Below are 21,368 nucleotides of genomic sequence, written 5' to 3' on the forward strand. Positions count from 1 at the left end.
TTAGCTGAAAAGAAAAGAAAGAAAATACTGAATATTTTCTATCCCTTTTTTTTCTTTTTAGGTTTTTTTTAGTACGTGTTTGTTTTCTAGAAAGTAGTTTTTTTAAAAAAAAAATTTAATTTTTTTTTATTAAAAAGTTGGTCAACAGAAAACGCTCTTCAGTCAACAGAAAATATTTTCCTATCAAATAAAAATTTAGCTTGATTTCCAGGAAAATATTTTCCTTTTATTTTGGACGGAAAACACTTTACAGAAGTTGTGAAAAATTTAGAAATATTATATTATTTGCTGATTATGTCAAATTTGGTCCTCAAACTTTTAATTGCTATATATTTTGTTTGAATTTTTTTTTCAATTTCATCCCTTAAATTTTGATTTAATTTGACCTTAAAATTTGATTTTTATATTAACTTTGGTCCTTATTTTTATGATTGTTATTTACTTTTCTCTTATTATTTTTTTAATTGAAATTTTTTATCTATCAAATTTGATTCTCATTCTTTTAATTGTTACCTATTTTATTTAAAATAATTTATAAAATTGTTATTATTATTATTTTAATTTCATTATCTTTCAATTTTTTTATCTGTTAGATTTAATCTCTATTATTTTGATTATTATTTATTTTATTTGAGATAATTTATGAAATTAGATTTTTTTTTTCAATTCCATTCTTATTCAACTTTCTAATTTGTAATATTTATTCCTTATTATTTTAATAAACTTGAAAAAAAAAAACATTAATAAACTATTTTCCAGTTTATTTTTCATAATAACCAAACACTGAAAAATATTTTTTTAATTTATTTTTCATGGCAGTATTAAATATCAAAAAATAATTTATTTTTCTAAAATTTATTTTTTAAAAAAATTTAAAAATTATTTTCTTGGATTGCTACACGAGATAAGTGACTAGTGAGAAAGACTGCGTACGTATTGAGGGGAGGGGCTTGCACTTGGTTAGGTAATAATCTGTTGAAGTGATTAAATCTATGACAAACCCATTAACCTTTTCAAATTATTGTGAACATGTCCTTATAAGAAAATGTTTTTTTTTTTTGTTTTGTCAATATACAGTGATAGATCTCCATGGCCACGAAAAAAGGGAAGAAATTGAAGAGTTTTGAGGAAAGAAATTGAGAAAAGACAAATACTATCATACTGGGGCAAAGCTAAAAACTAGTTGCTGGGCTTTATTTTTTTGAAAGCATTAGTTGATAGGCTTAGAAAGGTCTCAGACCAAGAAGATTTTAGAATAGACATAACATGGGCTTAGCCATGTGAGCCATGACTAGTTTAGCTATATCCAATAATGTAAGAACATGCATGCTTTCGTAATTACATCCCAACTCAAAACATGCAAATGGCTGTCGTAACCGAGTGAAAAAGTTGGATAGTTTTGAATACTCAGTTAATGAATCATGTAAAAAGCCTAGCGCAGACTTGTTTGTGAATCAAGAGGAGAAATTTAAATAAATCTTGTCGAAATCGTTTAGTTTCTTATTTATTGGTTCATTCTACGGCGGGGAATTTATTTAACACTTCGATAAGTTCATGGTTTTTACTGCGAAGAATTGGACTGTTGGTTTGAGCAGGTTGAGGAAGGAGTCCTCAAGGGGCGTAGCGTGATGACAAAAAGCTTGAGATCTGCACAGCAGGTCTCGAGTTCGAGTCAGGGTGTGCATCTCTTGTAAGAACGTGGAACAGCCGAGGTTTTACTCACTCATCTGAGCCCACAAAGTACGTTTTTTCAGGAGATAGGTTTCCTTAAATAAAAAAAAAAAGTTTGAGGAAAGAGAAAAAAGCTTAAAATAGCTATCATAGACTATGGAAAGTAAGATATGTGGTGCTTTTATGATCAAGCAATATTTTGTCTGATCGTGAGTAGGTGCAGAAAGAAGGAGAAAAGGAACAGAAAAGGCTAGCAGCTACATAGATTTTAGGATCACAGAGATATGAAACTGTTTTTATCAGCAAGCAATCTTTTTGTTCTAAGCTCCTGGTTTCACTTAGTAAGAACCAAATCAAGTACAATATACTATCCACAAACGAAAGTGACATGCAATTACTTAATTATCATGCTAGCTAGAAAAGAAACCCTAGCTATGATCAGAAAGCTAGGCAAGAAATCCCGGAGTGGTGTTGTCCACTACCCATATATATAATTATGTGCCCTAAAATGCTGAACATCATTCTCGATCAAGAACCCTTCTAGCCCCCTAATGTTTTAATGGGTCCTCAATCATATCTTCAGGTGGCTACGAAAACTCTTTCGACATGGATGTAATGTTCTTTCTAGCAGAAAATTAGCTAGTATTTTCGAAACCAGAAACCTAACAACATAACCATTCATCGGTATTTATACAAAAAATAATATTTTAAAATTTTCTGATAGCATCAAATTCTAGTGTAATAAGAAATTTTAGTTAGTTTTTTTTTTTTATTTATTGTAGCATATCAGTTTTGTTTTTCTTTAAGTATGTTTTTTATTTTTTTTTTGTTTTATTTTTATATTTTGCTTTGGCTGTTAATTTAATAACCTTTTTAATGTAATGATCATCATCCAATAAAAAAACCATTCATTTGCACTTGGTGGGCTTGGGAGATCATATATTGACTCAAAGTGTATATATATATATATATGTCACTCGCCATAGGTACACAAACACCAAATTACATGGAGAGAATATTGAGAAAAGCCATATCAAATCAACATGGATATATGTCCTACAAGAGGAGTGGAAATGTAGGGTTCATGGGGCGGGCATTTCTTTTGTCATGGAGTTGTCAAGATCACAATCTTTCATGGTATGGCGCTTCCGGGGTTCGAGGGATTTTTACACACTAATTTATATTGAATTATGTTTCGGCAACAATGTTGCAATTTGCAAACCATTTTTTTTATGATACAAGTATATAAGTGGTAAATGACGCAAGAACATTCATGCATGATTGATAAATGTACTTTCTTCTAATTCTTTTATTCCCAATGCTCTTTGGATTTACATAGTTTTTTCACTCTAAGATTTGGCTATCCTCTAACTAAAGTAGCGCTATAAACAATCTAAATAATAAATTAAAATTCAGTTTGTTTTTATATTGTAAAAAATTTTAAAATTTTTTTACTTTAAATTAATTTTTTTTTTATGTTTTTAGATTATTTTGATGTGCTGATATCAAAAATAATTTTTAAAGAATAAAAAAAATATATTATTTTGATGCATTTTCGAGTAAAAAACACTTTAAAAATCAACCGCTACCACATTACCAAATAATCTCTAAATTAGATGGAAATTAACTCGGTGGGTTAATCCATGACCCAGTCAAGACTTTATTTAAATTTTTAATTTTTTTAAAACCATGTTATTTAAATTTTTTTAAAAGAATTCTGAATGATATTATTTTAGATTAATCAGGCGATCCAAATTATATTTAATATAACAAAAATGGTAAAATAAAATCTCTATAGTTAAAATTGAGATCAATCATCAACATGAAATTAAGATCGTATTACTATTAACTTGAATAAAGGGCATCCTCTTTTTGCAATGTTGTAAAGTTTGGTTTCATTTGCATAATAATGATGCATATCACATGGTGTGTGATGGATGTATTCGATTGTAAAGGTGGAGCTGCCCTCATGGTAACATGAACACAACAGTCTTACTTTTCCTCTCTTACATGGATTCTTCAGACGTTGACCCTCCATTGAATCTAAACCCACTTTATTCTTTCTTTAAAGAAGGCCCACGCCTTTCTATACAGGGGCCCACTAAAACTTTTTAGGGGTAAAATACCTTTTAGATCCTACACTTCAATCCCTATAGTTTAGGTTTTTCAATTATGATTTCATATTTTGAAAAAAAGCTTTTAATCTTGTTTCTAAAGCTTTTGGTATGTTGTCTGGGAGTGCGGTCAAATTTTTTTAATAAAAATATTAATTTTTTGTTATGTTTTAAAATCATTTTGATGCAATATTTATCACATTATATTAAAAGATAAAAAAAATATTATTTTAATGTATTTTTAAGTGAAAATCACTTTAAAACGCAATCTCTATCGTATTTTATTCTAATTGCCGTCAAATAGCGAACAAAAATGGAGAATCAAATCCTTTGTTTTCTTTTTTTTTTCATGGTTTCTCTCTTCTTTTTTTCCAAGCTTCTATATACATCATATTACCTCGCAACAATCCTTAAAAAAACCCAAAAAAATAATAAAAAAGTGGTCTTGTACTTTGATTTCCTTAGCCTTTTAAAAGGCCGGAGCTAATCAGAACCTTTTGAGACTACAATATCAATATTAAAAAAACTAAACTACAGGGACCAAAGCAGAATACTGCCGAGTCTCTAGGAGATAAACTATAGCTTTTCAAATCCAAGGAATTCTTGCATTTTAGTATTTATTTAAAAAAAGAGAAACAAATGTATGGAATTCTTGCATCAGCAAGCAATTTGTATATTATGATTGAGAGATAATGGCGGTGGGTCGGCTGTCCATAATAGCAATAATAATAATAAAAAATAAAAAATAAATACTTACTACAAGGAAGCATGTGGGTCAGCATCCCAACTCAAACACATCTGTACTGCCTCCTCGTGATGAATATTTCTTTAATTTTAGTCTTAATAATAATTTTATATTTTTATTCACTGCACTAGCAAATTGATTAAAGGCTCCAATCCCAAATGATGAACGCGAGCAAAAGTATAGTATTTGTTTGGACTTGCACACTAGCCCAGGCAGATGCGTCTGCTAGCTATGGTTAATTTTAGCACACCCAATTGACATTTGCCACACAAGGCACCAAATTATGAGACCCAGCATGAATCTTGTCAGGACTCGCAAAACCCATGATGATCCATGCAATTACTCCTTGAGTTTTCTCAGATTTCTTTTTGATAATTAATGATTAGTGATTGTTAATCCACTTTGCACTCCTTGCTCCTCGTATCTTTTGTTGAGCAATGCATTTAGCTCGTAGCTAGCTGCATAGGCTATTAATTTCTTAAGTGGATGGTAGCATCAATATTAATTACGATTAATATATAGGTAGATTGGTTATACTTTCGAACCCAATTCATATATATATATATATATATATAATTGTTCATGAAGACTTGGTATACAAAATTTGTTTCCCAAATGAAACTGCTAGGGCTTCTGAGAGTGGAATAGGGAACTATCCTATAGTTTAATGTTGTGTGCTGGGATCTTCCAAGCTATTTGGAAAGGAGTTTGGAATGACGTTTTTAAAAGATGTATTTTTTTTTATTTTAAATTATTTTTTTTATTTTTTTGATTGTTTTCATATATTAATAATAAAAATAATTTTAAAAATATAAAAAATATTATTTTAATATATTTTCAAATATGACACTCACCCTTAATTTATAAATTCATGTTGAGAATCAATATCTTAAACAGTTTAGCATAATGCCGACCATAAAAAGAAAAATCTAGAGGACATGTGTCTTATTCCTCCGTACCTAAAAAGAATTATGGACATGTGATGACAAAGCATACAACTCTTGATTAATTATGCGAAATTAACTTTATTTTATGTGTGTGGAGGGGTTTTTATACTTAAACATGTATTAAATTCAAAGTTAATCCAATCAAATTAAATTTAAAAAGTTAATATTCAATTTTTTTTTAAAATAATTATATTATTTTAATAAAAATAATTAATCACGATTGACTTAATAACCTAATGATCTAGATTTATTTAATCTCCAAACCAGATTTAATAAGTATAGTTTAAACTTGAATGTATTAGGTCATATAATTTATTGTATCTCTACTATTTATTTTTCCATAAATTAAATCTCTACATCACATCACATCAACATCAGGCAAGAATTTATGAAATACCAATGTGAAATTGTGGAAAAACTTCACAAACAGATCCTCAATTGCATGAAAGTGACACGTGTAGTTCTTCAAGGTCGGTAGGTATGAGAGCTAATCACATTGGTGTCAATTTCTGTAGTTAATTATACCATTATGATTTAATTAATTAGCAGCAGCTCTAAAAATAAAATAATTATTACCATATTTGATAAACACAGGGAAAGGGACTGCATCACGTTTACCAAAATTTCTTTATAGTTAACTAATCCATGTATTGAGGATGCTGTCTCGACCAATCATCTCTCTCTTTTAAGGCTGATTAATTAATCTATATATCAGTGTCACTAATCTCACTTTCACCATCCTTTCTTTATGATCATTAAAGGGGTTTAATTAATTTATTCCATAAAAAGGGGATTCAATTATTTAATAATTAGGTGGAGCTAGCTTGCTAGGACGAACTCGATTAAAATATGCTTAAGCAAAGTGGTTTCTCTGAATTAATTCTATTTTATTTGAGATTTTAAATTAACCATAGGGTATACGAAAGTAGTTGACATTCATTGGTAATTTAACTTTATTAAAAATTCCTTTTGTGTTACATGATTTTGAAGAACTAAATTCAAACCGTCAAATTAAAATATGCTATTTATCAATATAAAATTACTCTTGAGTTCTAGCTCAGTGATAGTAATGTGAGTCTTTATTTTATAATATTATAAGTTATTAGGTGTGGTTACAAGATATAATTTATATTATTTTTTAATATATTCCTTTAATTAGCTCCAGTGAACTCGTGACTGTTTGGTCATCAAGATTTTAATATTATGTTAAAAAACCGTGTTAACCTAAAAGTTTAAGCTGTTAGGTAAGGTCTTAAAATATGATTTATATTATTCTCAAACAAACATTATTAATTATCTTGGATTTAAATTTTATCACAAGAAGGTAATTTTTCATGAATAAATAGCCCATTCAAATGTTGAATTAATTAAGATTTCATATTCATAAATATATATTCTTCCGGAGTAAAAATCAACATCATGTTATTATAATTTTCTCTGACGGAAATTCTAATTTCAAATGAATACTTAACGTACGCATGATTCTATGCTGTGGATGGCAACAGATTGTTCTGTGTCAATTGCGTATTTTAGAGTTCAAATAATAGAACACAGACGGCTATAAATTAAAATATTGTCTTTTGAAGACCAAAAAGCTGATCCCTTGCTGTGTCCTTCCAATCATCATTCCGTCTTTTATTTATTTTTTTTCCTTATTTGGACTGTGAGTGCCATACAATTTGGAAAACGTTGGAATTATTATTAATAATAATAAGAAGAAAACTGTTTAATTAATGGAATATCAAAATAAATCATAATAAAAAGTCAATGGAATATCACAGCAGACTCAATCTGCAAGGATTACTTGGGAAAATAATTTGTACTAGAGTACTGCACACACGAGAAAATATTAATTATAATATCAATAGTAATATTTATAATATTAATAAGAATATTAAACTTGTCTAATCTATGTTTAATTGGATCTAACTGCAATGCTAGATCTAAAAACCTTGAATGTGAGTTTAACTATAAGGTCGTGTTATGAAAACGTGATAATTAAATAAAAAAATTAATATTAAAAAATGAAATTAAACAAAAAAGATTAATTAAAAAGAAAAAAACAAAGTAAAGCACTATTCTAATGAATAGTGTTTTGGGAGGAGGGGTATAGTAAAACCCCTTCATGATATTAGGATAATTTAATAAAAAATAAACAAAACAAATCATGAAGTTTAATTTTCAATTAAATCCATATTAAAAGAAGAAATTGAAAGAAAAAAACTAATTCAAAAAAAAGAAAAAAAATCTAAGTCAACTGGGTTAACCCACCAAACCAGGTTAACCCGTCAAACCTGGAATATGTGTTATGAGAGTACGATAACTAAATAGAAAAAATTTAATATTAAAAAATTAAATTAAACAAAAAATGATTAATTGAGAAAAAAAAACCTTATACCTAAAAGGCATCTGTCTTTTACTGTGGATTTGCACAATAAAATCCATAGTGAAAAGAGATTTACAAAGTAAAATCTACAGTGAAAAGGCGGCTGATCCCTTTTAATTACCGTTAATCAATGGAATGACAATTTTTTCTTTTCTTATTTTTGGCAGTATTTATTTTTTCTTCTAAATATTTTGGCCTTTATTGATAATGAGGATCAATAAATAGGGAATTGCTATACAGGCAAAGCTCAAATGCCAGAGAAAAGGTGACAAGGAAATGGCTTAGTAGTCATGGCAGCATAAACTATAGGCATTGCCTTTTATCACACCATGGCCTTCGAACTAATCTAATTTAATGTGTGTTTGCTCATATAAATTATTTAAACCTTTTAATTTATGTATATTTTAGTGTTCCTTTCACAAAGGTTACGTAATTAATGCCCAACTTAATTACTCCATTGCTTATATATAAATCAGCTGTCGCAGGCGCCGTTTTGCTTTTGCGTTTAGAACTTTGTCCAGCTGTATTTCAATAGTATATTTAATTTTAAAAATATTAAATTGATATTTTTTAATAGTTTTGATATATTTATATAAAAAAATAAAAAATTTATTTTAATACAAATATATAAATAGATATTGCATGGAATGATTGTGACTATCGATTTTTCTAATCACCTGGACTCTTAATCTCCCTCCTCTCTCTCTCTCTCTCTTTTTTTAATCTGTTTGGAACTGTGATTGTGATTGCTTTTCAAAATATTTTTAACTTGAAAATACATTGAAATAATTTTTTTTTAAAATTATTTTTGATATCAGCACATCAAAACGATTTGAAAACACTAAAAAAATATTAATTTGAAGCAAAGAAAAAAATAATTTTTTTTTCAAAAACACTTTTGAAACGTAAAAATAAAAACAGCCTATTGGATTTTTGTATAATTTAATTCCTCACAAACCATTTCTTATTTTTTTTTTAGATTTTTAGCTAAACAATGTTCAATCAAATTGGATAGACATGAGAATTTCAATTACATTATTAGTGTTCAAAACAAATTGAAAAAACACGTTTAATCTAGTTTTGTTAGGTCATATCTTCACGTCAAAGACCCCCGAATTTCAATGTCAAAAGAATACAATCTCAAGCAAAACCCAAATTTCAATGGATTAGGTAGACTAATCCATGTTTAAAGCAAAAAACGGACCGACATAATTTTTGGTTCAAAAATTAAATGGGTTAATTTTAAATAGTATTGTTTCAAGATTTTATTTAAAAAAAATTAAAATAACATTGTTTAATTTTTTTTATTTAAATCAAACCAGATCTCTCGTTTGAGTTTTAATTTGTGGACTAAATTAATTATTAACCTTCTAACAATGGTAGATGCATTTAACATAAACTTTTCAGCTGCTTCCCTGTAAATGGAGTGTATTCTCAGCATACAAGCTCCCATTTCCTGGCGCAGTACCCACGCGCCACCCCAACACGTATCCTAGGAATAGTAAAAGGCGGGGAACAAGGAGAGCTTCCTTCCCATTTTAAAAAATACTTGATCAAAAACTTTCCAAAAAAATAATGAAAAATAAAATATCTCTCTCAGAGAAACAGGAGCAAGAAAACAGAGAGAGCAAGCTGGTGATTTCCTTTTTTTTTTTTTTTTTTTTAAGTTCTAGCCATGAATGTGACCTTAAAAACGAAAAAGAAAGAAGACAGAAACTTTATTGTATAAATTATTACACAAATTAAAGATTGAATAAAAAGGTCCAAATTTAAAGAATTCTCTAATATTTTTGACCTCCAAATGCACATGGCTTCTTGATGCTTGTACTAGCTAAACTATAGTGTTAGTATTATACCTTCTCTTCTCTCCACATTTTTTTTGGTTATCTTTTTTTCCCCTCACATGCTCTCCTCTCTCTCTCTCTCTCTGTTAGTGGCTAATTATTCATTGACAACTAACGACTCAGTAGTTAAGACCAGTATCCAGACTCTTCATCAGATCTACAGTGAAAAAGTTTTTGCCCTTAAACTTTCATTTTCTTGTCTGCCCATGTGTTCTTGATCTTCTTTGCTTCTTGGTTGCATGAACTTTGATTCCATCACCATTGATTCACCAAGGTTAGTCGGCTCCTTTGTTTCTTGAATTGTTTTCTTTGATGGATCTTTTGCTTTGTACGTGAAATGTTTTTGACAATGACATGTGTTTGCACTTGTTGTCTTCTAAAGTTACTCAAGGTTGGATAGATTAATGACGTAATGCAAGGATTCCTTTGTTTGGTTGACAGAATGGAGAGCGAATTCTTTTGTTTGGTTAACTGTTTTAAATCAATGAATCCTCCTTTCTCTATATCAAGTTTTATTGTTTTTTGATATTTGGTTAAATTACTATAGCCAATCGACTTCGCTGTAATTTGTATAGCCATCCAATTTTGCTGTTGTTGCTTCTTCTGCTCCTCCTTTAAATTCATGATCTTGCTGCATGATATGTTTGCAGATGCTTATTTGATTTCCTATTTCTGAAGTGTAGGATGTGATTTCCTCTGGTAATTCATTTTGTTCTGTAGGTTCCAATAGGAATTCATAATTTTCTAGTCAAAATAAAGTGCTTCCATTTCATGGTTTTGGAAGCTTTTCTAATGCGAGCAAAGGGTTTAATAAGGTTGAAGTTTTTGACTGGTTCCGGGGACTAGAGTGGCGTAAGTAGCTTGATTCAGTAGCCTTTTCTGGACAGAAGCAAAGATTTGATGCAAGTAATTTAATGGTCAGCGAAATGGAGAACGAACAAATGGAGGATATGGACATTGAAGCCCTCCCTTCAATGTGGCCTGAAGATATTGATAGTTCAAAACCATATGTAGAGAAGCCGGTAGGGGATCAAGATATGTTAGAGGAGGTTACAATAGTTGAGGAGCCAACTATAGTTGATTTCCACCATCTCGTCGAGCTGACCAATTACACTGATAGAGGCTCTTCTCAGTTGACACATCTTGTTCAACATTGGGAATACAAGCATGCAAATGCAGTCCGCCTTCTCAGAGAAGAGCTTGACATCTTAAGCAAACAAAGGGAGGAAGTTGAGCTCAAGAAATTGGAGATCTTGGAGGATTTTCGGTTTGAGGAAGAAAGATACAGTGGCGATAAACGACCGATTTCTATATTGGATGAAATAATTGATTTATATCAAGATATTCCTCGGAGAAAACGTGATATCATTGTTCAAAGCAAGAAAGTAAACATAGATGCCGAATTCGACACTGTTGCATACTGGAAACAACGAGCAAAGGATTTAGAGAAATTGTTGGAGGCCAGTGTCCACAGAGAGCAGTTACTGATGGAGAAGTTACAGGAAAGCTTACAGAACTTGGAAAAGCAATCCTCACCAGTTGAGGAGTTGACACAGATTCTGAAAAGGGCTGATAATTTCTTACATTTTGTGCTTCAAAATGCTCCTGTTGTTATAGGCCATCAGGTATTAGGAGTAAAAATGATGAAAACCCACCTATTCTTTCTGCCATATGGCCAATTTCTAGCTAAAAGGTCTGATTTGCTGGCAATTTCTTCTTTCAGGATAAGGATTTAAGATATCGCTTTATCTACAATCAGTTTCCGCGTTTGCAAGAGGAGGTAAGAAATTGTAATCGAGGCAGGGTTTTCGTTGTTCTTCTTCAAAGAATTTTGTTAGCTAGCTGGAGTCGCTCTGAGTTACCTATCTATATTGTGCATTTCACATTTTTCAGGAAATTTTAGGAAAAACAGATGTCGAAATTTTTTCAGGCTCAGGAGTGAAGGAATCTCAAGATTTTAAGAAAGAAGTTTTGGATAAAGGATTGCCTGCAAAGAGGGAAATCACATTTGAGACAGAATTATTTGGTTCAAAGACATTTTTGATTTATGTAGAGCCAGTGTTTAGCAAGTCCGGGGAGACGATCGGTATAAACTATATGGGAATGGATGTAACTGATCAGGTAAATAATTCTTTTTCATGGTTATTTAGAATCTTCATTATCTTGGAGAAGTATGGACATTTATGTTCCTGAATGCACAACAGGTGAGGAAAAGAGAGAAAATGGCACAGCTTCGAGAGCAGATAGCAGTACAGAAAGCCAAGGAAACAGAACTTAACAAAACAATCCATATAACAGGTTAGTTTTTCGGCGGAAAATTGTGCAGTGGTGACTTCTGTGGAAGAGAATCTCAATCTGACCTTGTCTCTCTGCACTTTTTCAGAGGAAACAATGCGTGCGAAACAAATGCTAGCGACCATGTCTCATGAAATAAGATCTCCACTTTCTGGAGTTGTCAGCATGGCTGAGATTCTTTCCACTACAAACCTTGATCGCGAGCAAAGACAATTATTGAATGTGATGATATCTTCAGGAGACTTGGTTCTTCAACTTATAAATGATATACTCGACCTTTCCAAGGTTGAGTCAGGTGTTATGAAGTTGGAAGCAACAAAGTTCCGACCAAGAGAGGTAGTAAAGCATGTATTGCAGACTGCTGCAGCATCATTGCAAAAGATTCTGACCTTGGAAGGACGTGTAGCCGATGATGTTCCCATTGAGGTCAAAGTTTCTCAACACAATTTTTAGCTGTCTTTTTTGAGGCAGCATTTTCCTTGAGTACTGCGTTTCTACTAATTGAATCTGCAACATAAATCCTTCTGTACCGTTTAGCTCTGTCTGAAGGCAAAATCTGTTTGTGTTAGTAAGGGGTTGCAACAATGTGCCAAACTCATCATTTTAAATTCAATGATACTTGTGCAGTAATTATTTAGCTTTTCAAGTTTCTTATTAAAGACAACCTGCTTCGATTTCAGGTCATTGGAGATGTTCTCAGGATCCGGCAAATCCTCACCAACCTGATCACCAATGCAATCAAGTTTACTCATGAAGGGAAAGTAGGGATAAACCTTTATGTCGTATCGGATCCATGTTATGGAAAAGCTGAAGGAAACCATCAGAAGTCATCTGGAGATCAGTCAACCACAATTGAGATAAAAGAAGACAAGCCTAAGCTGTCATCTCAAAATTGCAGTGATAGAAAAGGTTTCCACAGTAAAAAATACAGTGAAGGTCCATATCCAGATCATTTGCCTAGTGATGAACCTCAAACCCCAGTTAAGAATGGAAACACAACGGATGGGGATGAAGGGGAGGAACCTCAAGTACCTGGAACAACAGTGTGGCTTTGCTGTGATGTTTATGATACTGGAATTGGAATCCCAGGTACAGTATCGATACCTTGACTCTATTCTAAAACTATACACCAAGTTGAAGAAGAATTGAGAATACATTCAGCTTCTTTTCTGTGGCTATTAACACTGCGGCTGTCTATTACATCTCAAGTTAGTTTCTATTGTGGAAGCACTATTAAGTACATTTCTCATTCATGCAACAGAAAATGCTCTGCCTACTCTATTCAGAAAATACATGCAAGTTAGCGCAGATCATGCTCGAAAATATGGCGGGACAGGGCTTGGCCTTGCTATATGCAAACAGCTGGTAAATTTTCTTTCCACCAAAGCTATTTTTGATTTGCAATTTGACTGTAACAAAGTGCTCAGAAACATTTTGGTATAAACATGCGTTCATAACTTAAAATACTAAAACAGAACATTATGTGCTTACGGATTTTCACACTGCCTTCTTACAATTCTATTCGTTTGGAATAGGTTGAGCTGATGGGAGGTCGTCTCACTGTGTCTAGCAAAGTGAAATCTGGATCTACATTTACCTTTGTGCTACCGTACAAGGTATCATCAACCTGTGATTCTTCTGATGATCCTGATGATCTATCAGAGATGGCTGATCATGAAGCTCCACTAGAGGATGAAACTGCCGGCTTCTTTCAGTTCCAACCACGTACTTTGGGCTCTCTATTCTCTTCTAATGGATCCACCAGGACCCAAAAATTATTGCCACATAGTATCGGTTTTACTAAATCCCCTAAAATTAATGGAATCTCAGAGGATTCTTGCTCATTTCCTTCTGGTAACGTTAGACTGAAAGAGACGACTTGTGTTGAGGATGCCTGTTCTATGGTTGAAGTCGCTGAGACCTTATCTGAACCTGAAAGCTCATTTAGTCACAGCCCTGAACGTGACTACGAGAATGTAGTTTGTAGAAGTCAACAAAGTCAAGACGACACAAACTGTAAAATCCCGAATGGCACTACAAATTGCAATAATCACACAGAATCAAGCAGAGAAGTGAGCTTAAGGGCAAATACAGCCGAACCACCAGGATCGTGTCAGGAAGAAGAAAAATCTGTCATTAATTCTCAGTGCACTTCTAGCAGCATCCCACAAAAACCAGAATCAAAACCAAAGCCAAAGATTCTTCTAGTAGAAGATAATAAGATCAATGTAATGGTGACGAAATCAATGATGAAGCAGTTAGGCCATACCATGGATGTTGTGAATAATGGAGTTGAAGCTGTGCGTGCAGTTCAGTCCTGTTGTTATGATCTAGTTTTGATGGTAATTTCTAGATTCAAATCATTTCTACCGCCACCTTTTCTTTGTTCATGGTTCTTCTGATGGGATTATGTGAGAATGCAATTTTGATTAAGCTGAACACTTAGATTCTTAAGTTTCAGTAACCATGTATGACATTAATTTTGCAGGACGTCTGCATGCCGGTAATGAATGGCCTTCAAGCTACACAATTGATTCGTTCTTTTGAAGAAACTGGCAATTGGGATGCTGCTGCTAAGGCTGGAATAGAGCCTTCAGCTTCATTACAAGATAGTCAGAGTTCTATTCATTATGATAAGAGGATGCCTATAATTGCGGTGAGCACTTCACTCTTAATAGCCTCTAAAATTCTGAGACCCCATTCTATCTCCTGATTCACTAGAAATCTTACCACCCTGAGTGTTTTTAGTTAGATGTTTGTTATTATCAAACAACACAAAGCATTGTGGCTTGCTTTCTATAGTAGCCGAGCTACGCTGAAGCACTGAAACATGTCCTTATTTCATCACCCTTTAAGCCTTAAATCCGTCTGCATATACTAACAGATTCAGTTGGTGAATGCAGATGACAGCAAATGCATTATCAGAGAGTGCAGAGGAATGTTATGCAAATGGTATGGACTCATTTGTTTCAAAGCCTGTGACTTTTCAAAAACTAAAAGAGTGCCTAGAACAATATTTACCATGATGTCTGATGTAAATTTGTGTACAAAAAATGCTAGGAAAATTTTGTGACCAATGTAACATGCTCTTTGCAGCCATTAGTATCTCAATAGAAGTTGTATAGATCCATGTCAATATTCTTTCCCTTCTTCAAGATTATTTTAACATTGTTCCTTCAAAGATTAGGAAATCTCTGGTTTCTAGTCAAGTTAGGACTTGAAAGAAAAGGCAGAGAAGCCTACAACAGACATGAAGGTACAGAAGTTAATGCAGGATTCCCTTCAGCAACACTAACACAAAACAGAATTTTCACTGAAAGAGACAAAGGGCAAGAGATATACTTGTGATAATTTACTAAAATCCTGAAACTCAGTTTATTCCTACTTACATCCTTATAAAATCGTATTACTTCTATGTATCCGCAATACAGTAATTCAATGTCTTTACTAATGGCTACTGGGGTTCTAATTGTCAAATGATAATGTACAAGTCAATTATTTTCATGGTCAATTTCCAAAGCTGTTGGTCTCTCTTGATTTTGGTTGGTAAGCTGATCAATATTTATTACTGCCTCTTGAGGTGCTTGCCTATTTGGACTAGAATCATAATCTGTAGAAGAAGGATCTTCAGGAAATTGTGTGTGAACTGAGAAGGCTGACGGACTTGGCACGCCCATAGAAGGCAGACTGATTCCATTTCTATCAGTCAGTTCCATTTGTCTGGATGTTTGGGACGTCGAGTCCCTTTGAATGAAGATTCTGAAGAAATTTTTAGTTCTATCCCATATTGAAGCTGTGGGATCAGAGGGCCTCAAGTCTCTTCTTTCTCGGTAAACAAACATGGCAATGAAGATAATGAGAGCTAAAAATGCAGCTAGTCCGGCAATTAAGAATAATCCCCAGAAACTCTTGAGACTAAGGATATTAGATGAAACTGAGGTGCTGGAATCTGGACAGCTGCCTTTTTTGCCAAACCATGCATCCTCTATTTGCTTCATTTTATCCCCCTCTGTCACATTTAAAATTGCCCTTGATATATCAGGCACTAGAGGAGAACCTTTAGGGAAGACCTGAAGTCACGAAAACAAAGCATAGATGAGAAACCATGCACTTATTAGCCATATAGGAAATGGAAATAGAAAGATGGAAAAGTGAACTTACAAAGCCAAAACCGCCGGTTTTGAATGTAGGATCAATCATGGTATATTTCGTGCAATATTTTGACAGAAAGAGTTTCATATATGGCACTTCGTCGAAAGCAGCAGCAATACCACCATTTCCACTTCCTTTGGAAAAGAGTTCGTGGCATTCTTCTGGAGAATTATACATCATGAGCTTGGACTCGTCGAAACCCAAGCCTAACAGGATTTCTCGAACAAAAGAACCCTTCAGGTAGCCCACATACCCCCCCTTCATAATGAGATCATGTACATCAGTAACTGTAGGCTGCAGCTGCTGGACTGTAAGTAAGCTCGTTAAACTGGCGGTGTAGCTCTGTGTGAGGACCAACACAACAAAAAACCATATAATTACCACTGCCCGAGCCAAGTTGCTAACCAATTTCTCCCCTGCAAATATAAACATAAAGTCAATTTGGTGTTTATATATATATTGGTGAGTGCTAGTACTACAGAAGAAGGGAAATTCACAAGGGGAAGGGAGATTACGCTGTGCAAAAACCATTGTTGAGAAGGAAAACCAGAAGCTAGTTCCTGCTTGATCTGAAGCAGACCCTCGAAAATCTTCATTTATTCTGTGCTCAAGAACCCAGACAACAAATCCAATGAAAAGAAAGAAAAAAAAACTGCTCACCCAAAGGTCCCATGTCAAAGGTTTCATGAAGACCCATGCATTTTTACTATTGTTGTCTGCTATAGGAACAATCATGGAGACACCACTTTCTGTGAAAGGCAAGGTGTAATCTATGTACAAGGACCTGTTGAAGACAATGGACACGTCTCCAACCACAGCATCATAATTCTGTTCGCAGTAAACAAAAATGCAAAAGAAAGAAATTTACTTGCATCAACGTGGATGATATCAATGCAATATCATAAACATAGAATAAGTACACAAAAAAGATATAATTATATTTTACCTTTAAATACACTTGATAGGCCAGATCATCGTAAGTTCCAGCAGGCATGGCATGGGGAATGTACTCATAAGGCAAAGCATAAGGCAATGCTTTCACTACTGCATCAAAAACATCTATGCAGTATCCGGTGACTTTTGTGGTGTTGGAACTAGGATCCTTTGTCACAGCCACAAACTCAACGAAGCCATCCTTGATCACTGGCACTCCTATTTTCAACTTCTTCTCATTTGTGGGAATCTCCCAACCCTTGGGAGCGACAGTTGCATCCCCAGGAAAAATTGCAGTTGAAATGCCGGACATAGAAGTTGAATTTGTAGGTTCCAATTGTTTCACGAGTCCTTGTGTTGGTGTCCAAAGCCCAACCTCTCTTCCTCCATTTCCATTCACATTAACTATCTGGAAAGCTGGAGATTGCAACTGCCCATCAACAAAATGGTAATCTCCTGTAAGGCCTTTGAAACTAGTGTTTGATAAAGCTTGAAGAAGGTTTGGACCATTTAAGGAGACGCCAAGAGTTGCGAGATCCGTTGATGAGCTGCTAGAAACATTTGCCTTCTGAAAGCCAAAATTTGTAGCTCCAGCTTTCTCTACTGCCCCTGCCAATGCTTTCGTAGCATCATAGGCCCATAGTCCATAAATGCTCAACTCAGCGTCAATGTTATTTGGATTATCTTGCAAGAATTTCCTTTTCCACCGAACTCGAAAATTTTCAAGCTCTTTTGTTCTTGGAACGTAAGGTTTAATACCCAGTACCCCTTGTATTGTATCAGTGACGGAAGGACTTGGTGAACTCAAGAAATCAGTAGTCAGACCATCAGTCATGATCCAAACATAGCCTTCACTCATCATTCCAATCTCTTTAGCTTTGGCAAAAAGCCGAGTGCCTAGATAGCCATACATGTGCACAATGAAAACTCTAGTTTGCATTGTCATCAACTTATAGAGCTCCTCGATAATTTGATCATCAGTGGCTGATGGAGAAATGACGCTCCGGTAGGGGACACGAACATCAACTGCTTGCAGAGAATCAATTAAATAAGGTATAATTCCCTCTCCATATTCATTTTCAATGTAGATGGGTACTGCTTCTATCCATCCAAAGGCTTGAAATAATGCACTTATGGCGTTCACTTGAGCTGAGTCGCTATGTGTAGCTCGAAAAAAATAGGTACTCTTAATGGAAGTAAGAAAAGGACTTGTTGCAGAAAACGACATTATGGGCACCTGAGCTTTTTCTCCAAGGTCAATAACAAAATTGGCTTGCATTGATGTTGATGGCCCTAAGATTGCTTGCACTTCCACATTTTTTATCAAGTCGAGGGCTGCGTTTCGCAAAGGAGAGAAGAAAAATCAAAGACATTACGTGAACCAAATTTGTGCAGCAGAGAGAGCAAGCAAAGGACCATCCTTTCTTATAGGATGACATTCTAAAGAAATCAAATTCCACTTTCTTATAGGATTACCATTCTGAATACATGTTTTATGATTTGTGAGCTCCTCTCCTCTGCCCCCACAGCAAAAAAAACTAACCTATACTTCTCTGGCCTAGCCATTCTTGCTGATCTAGCCATGTGTATCTCTCACTATCAATCCAGATTTTTGGGCAGAATATGAACCTAACTTTTTATCTTCGTAACTCGAGGAGGCAAAAGATTTTAATGTCAATTAAAAGTCCTGTTCCAACTTGAGTAAAAACTGGCCTATTCATTGATGATCATACATATGCAAGAACCACTGTTCCTATATAGTTTATGCATAAATGATAGGTATATCTAAGGCTGTAGATTTCATCAGAAGACGGCCGCTAAGGCAATAACAAGTTAAACAGATTATACAATGAGCTAATCCAAAAGTGAACAAGCTTCTTATGACATATTCATCTACCGAGTACTGACAGTTGAAATTGGCCTCCAAATGTGCAGATCGCAATATATTCCTCTCTATGAAAAGAATATTGCTTTTGTCAAACATCTGCTCTGAATTAATATTAGAGCAGAGGTTTCTTTAGAAGGTTTTTTCCTTGTATTTTGATATAGTTCTAAAGTCAGATGATCTCCATATGCAGATAGCCACGTTGGAAGTACAAAGGAGACAATTCTATTGCGTGGAGTGCAAAATGTCTAGCCCACAATATCAGATACGAACAAGAAATACAGCTCACAAAGGATGACTCTTGAAGCAAGATAGCCACAATTTATGATGACTTTTATATGTTCTGACCCACCTTATCATTGATGGACCCTAGTAAAATAAAGAAGTATTTTCATCATCATCACATCCCTGTATAGCCACAATTATACACAGGGATTTCTATGATCAAACTAAAAGAAGTTCCAGATTGAGAACCTCGGATAATTAACACAGAATGTGTAAATATCTACCGTTAAAATGCTGACTTTCTTAACACTTTTTGATAAAAAAACGATTCATAATTGGAGAAAAGAGAAGATAATATCAAGAAATTAAGAGGGGAGGCAGAGAGGGAACCTGCAGCAGCTGCACCAACAACATCTTTCTTGGAGTCCCTGATGGCGAGGACCAGTCTGGTTTTGTAGTCACCACGAGTGGCATAGAAGTCTGAAAGGGCCATGTTGATGCAGCTCAAAGCAATATTGACATCAAAATATTCCAAGTCTAGAACCACACCTACATTCACTGGGATAGAAGTTGTGTTTTGTGCCACTCCCGTTTCCATGAACAAAATCTTCAAACAAAGAAAGAGCAAGAAGGAGATAACAGGCTTTAAGGGGGTTTTCCTCATCTTGCTGATTCTATCTAGATTTCCTGGTTTAAGCTATGATAGGAAAAATGTCTTGTCTTGTTTATAAGGTGGTGCCACTCACGGGTTTAGCACAAGAGGGTTTGAAACTGCACGCGGGGAGGACCCGAATGTGTCAGTTTGAAGAGAGGAGAGTTTCATTGACTCTTCTTGCCAGGAAATTGCATAATTTGATCCATCAAACCATAAGTTTGGTAAGGCTACTCATATACAAACAAACAGTCAGTTCATTAAATATACTTTCCAAATCCAATCTCTTTTTTGAGCTATGAACTAACCTTAGAGTCGACTCCTGTGTTTTGTGCCCTCCATTTTTAAGAAAAATACAAAATCAAAAATTTTTATTTTTTATGTGAATATTTGAGCTAGTTAGATTAATTAAATTTTAATCAAGTTTCATTTAATTGGATCACAAATTTAACCGGGTTGATTATAAATCTATCCTTTCGATTACCGATTTCTAAATCAAGAGATATTTAATCAAGTTGTCCAAGAACACGATGGAAGAAGATTTGCATTATTTCTAAATCAAGAGATATTTAATCAAGTTGTTCAAAATTGGAAGAACACGACGCAAGAAGATTTGCTTTTACTTTGACATTTCTCATTTGACTCGTTATATCACTTGTTATAAGGTGGAATCACCTTGCATCCATAGTAAAAAAAAATTTAATTTTTAGAGATATTTAAGCAATTTACATGCACAAAAAAATATAAAAAACTTGAAAAGCCCCTGAATCAAAGAGAAATTTTTTTAAGGGTCATTAATAATTATATTATAGAAAAAAAATATAAAAATATTGATTAATACTCTTCTTTAATATAATTACTAATAAATCTCGTAGAAAAAATTTATATACCTCTAAACCGAAACTTACCGATCAAGAGCAAAATAATAGTTTTACTGTGAATTGTATTGTGCATAATCCCCGCTTATAATCTCAACTGTTGACTGTTCCAAAGGAAATTTATAAATTGACAGCATGTTGTTAAATTAAGACAAGCCATTATTTTGAATTGCCTAGCTACTTCTTGTTTGCTACGTTTTAATATCCGTCCCTATCCCAATTAATAACAATACACAAAAATATGAGTTCTAGACGTCTCTATCTTTGATCACCATCCACCATAGAAACTAATGTTACAAACTCATGGGAAAAAGCCTTAACCAAACGGTGGCAACTACTTGAAGGCTAGAAAGGTTTGAATCACAGGTATTTAGATAGTTAAAATGATATCATTTTGATTATTTTTTTAAAAATTAAATCAGATCTTACCTAAATTTTGATTAAATTACAAGTTAACTTGTTAAATCAACTTTCAACTTAATTCAACATAAAATTTGACTCGAGTCATGTTTTAAGTTAAAAATAATTTAGTTTACCAACCCGATTAGGTTTAATAACTCTAGAAATTACTATACGAGAGTTTAGTTATAGTTTGTCTATGACTCAATCGGAAAGGATAGTATATATCAACAAACAAACAA

General features: G+C 33.5%; 2 protein-coding genes across 3 annotated transcripts; one reads left to right on the forward strand and one right to left on the reverse strand.

Moving 5' to 3' along the window:
• The first annotated feature begins 9,644 nt into the window (after nucleotides 1-9,644).
• Nucleotides 9,645-15,183, forward strand: LOC7458719 (histidine kinase 5). Of its 2 annotated transcripts, none has more exons than XM_024589504.2 (11): nucleotides 9,645-9,981; nucleotides 10,428-11,332; nucleotides 11,431-11,487; nucleotides 11,601-11,828; nucleotides 11,912-12,005; nucleotides 12,091-12,428; nucleotides 12,683-13,091; nucleotides 13,264-13,367; nucleotides 13,538-14,344; nucleotides 14,491-14,658; nucleotides 14,906-15,183. In XM_024589504.2, exons 2-11 carry the CDS (start codon nucleotides 10,622-10,624, stop codon nucleotides 15,026-15,028), a joined length of 3,039 nt encoding a protein of 1,012 aa, XP_024445272.2. In that variant the 5' UTR covers nucleotides 9,645-9,981; nucleotides 10,428-10,621; the 3' UTR covers nucleotides 15,029-15,183. The 2 variants fall into 2 exon arrangements, with proteins under 2 accessions (XP_024445272.2, XP_052305060.1); XM_052449100.1 differs by having other exon boundaries at nucleotides 10,595-11,332.
• A 144-nt stretch (nucleotides 15,184-15,327) lies between these two features.
• LOC7458718 (glutamate receptor 2.8) lies at nucleotides 15,328-20,067 on the reverse strand. Its single transcript, XM_002324339.4, has 5 exons — nucleotides 19,588-20,067; nucleotides 17,101-18,422; nucleotides 16,670-16,982; nucleotides 16,164-16,570; nucleotides 15,328-16,072 (listed from the first exon to the last, which is right to left on the reverse strand). The coding sequence occupies exons 1-5, from the start codon at nucleotides 19,859-19,861 to the stop codon at nucleotides 15,494-15,496; spliced, it is 2,895 nt and encodes a 964-aa protein (XP_002324375.4). The 5' UTR covers nucleotides 19,862-20,067; the 3' UTR covers nucleotides 15,328-15,493.
• Between the last annotated feature and the right edge of the window lie 1,301 nt (nucleotides 20,068-21,368).

The sequence above is a fragment of the Populus trichocarpa genome, chromosome 18 (assembly GCF_000002775.5).
Source record: "Populus trichocarpa isolate Nisqually-1 chromosome 18, P.trichocarpa_v4.1, whole genome shotgun sequence".
Lineage (NCBI taxonomy): Eukaryota > Viridiplantae > Streptophyta > Magnoliopsida > Malpighiales > Salicaceae > Populus > Populus trichocarpa.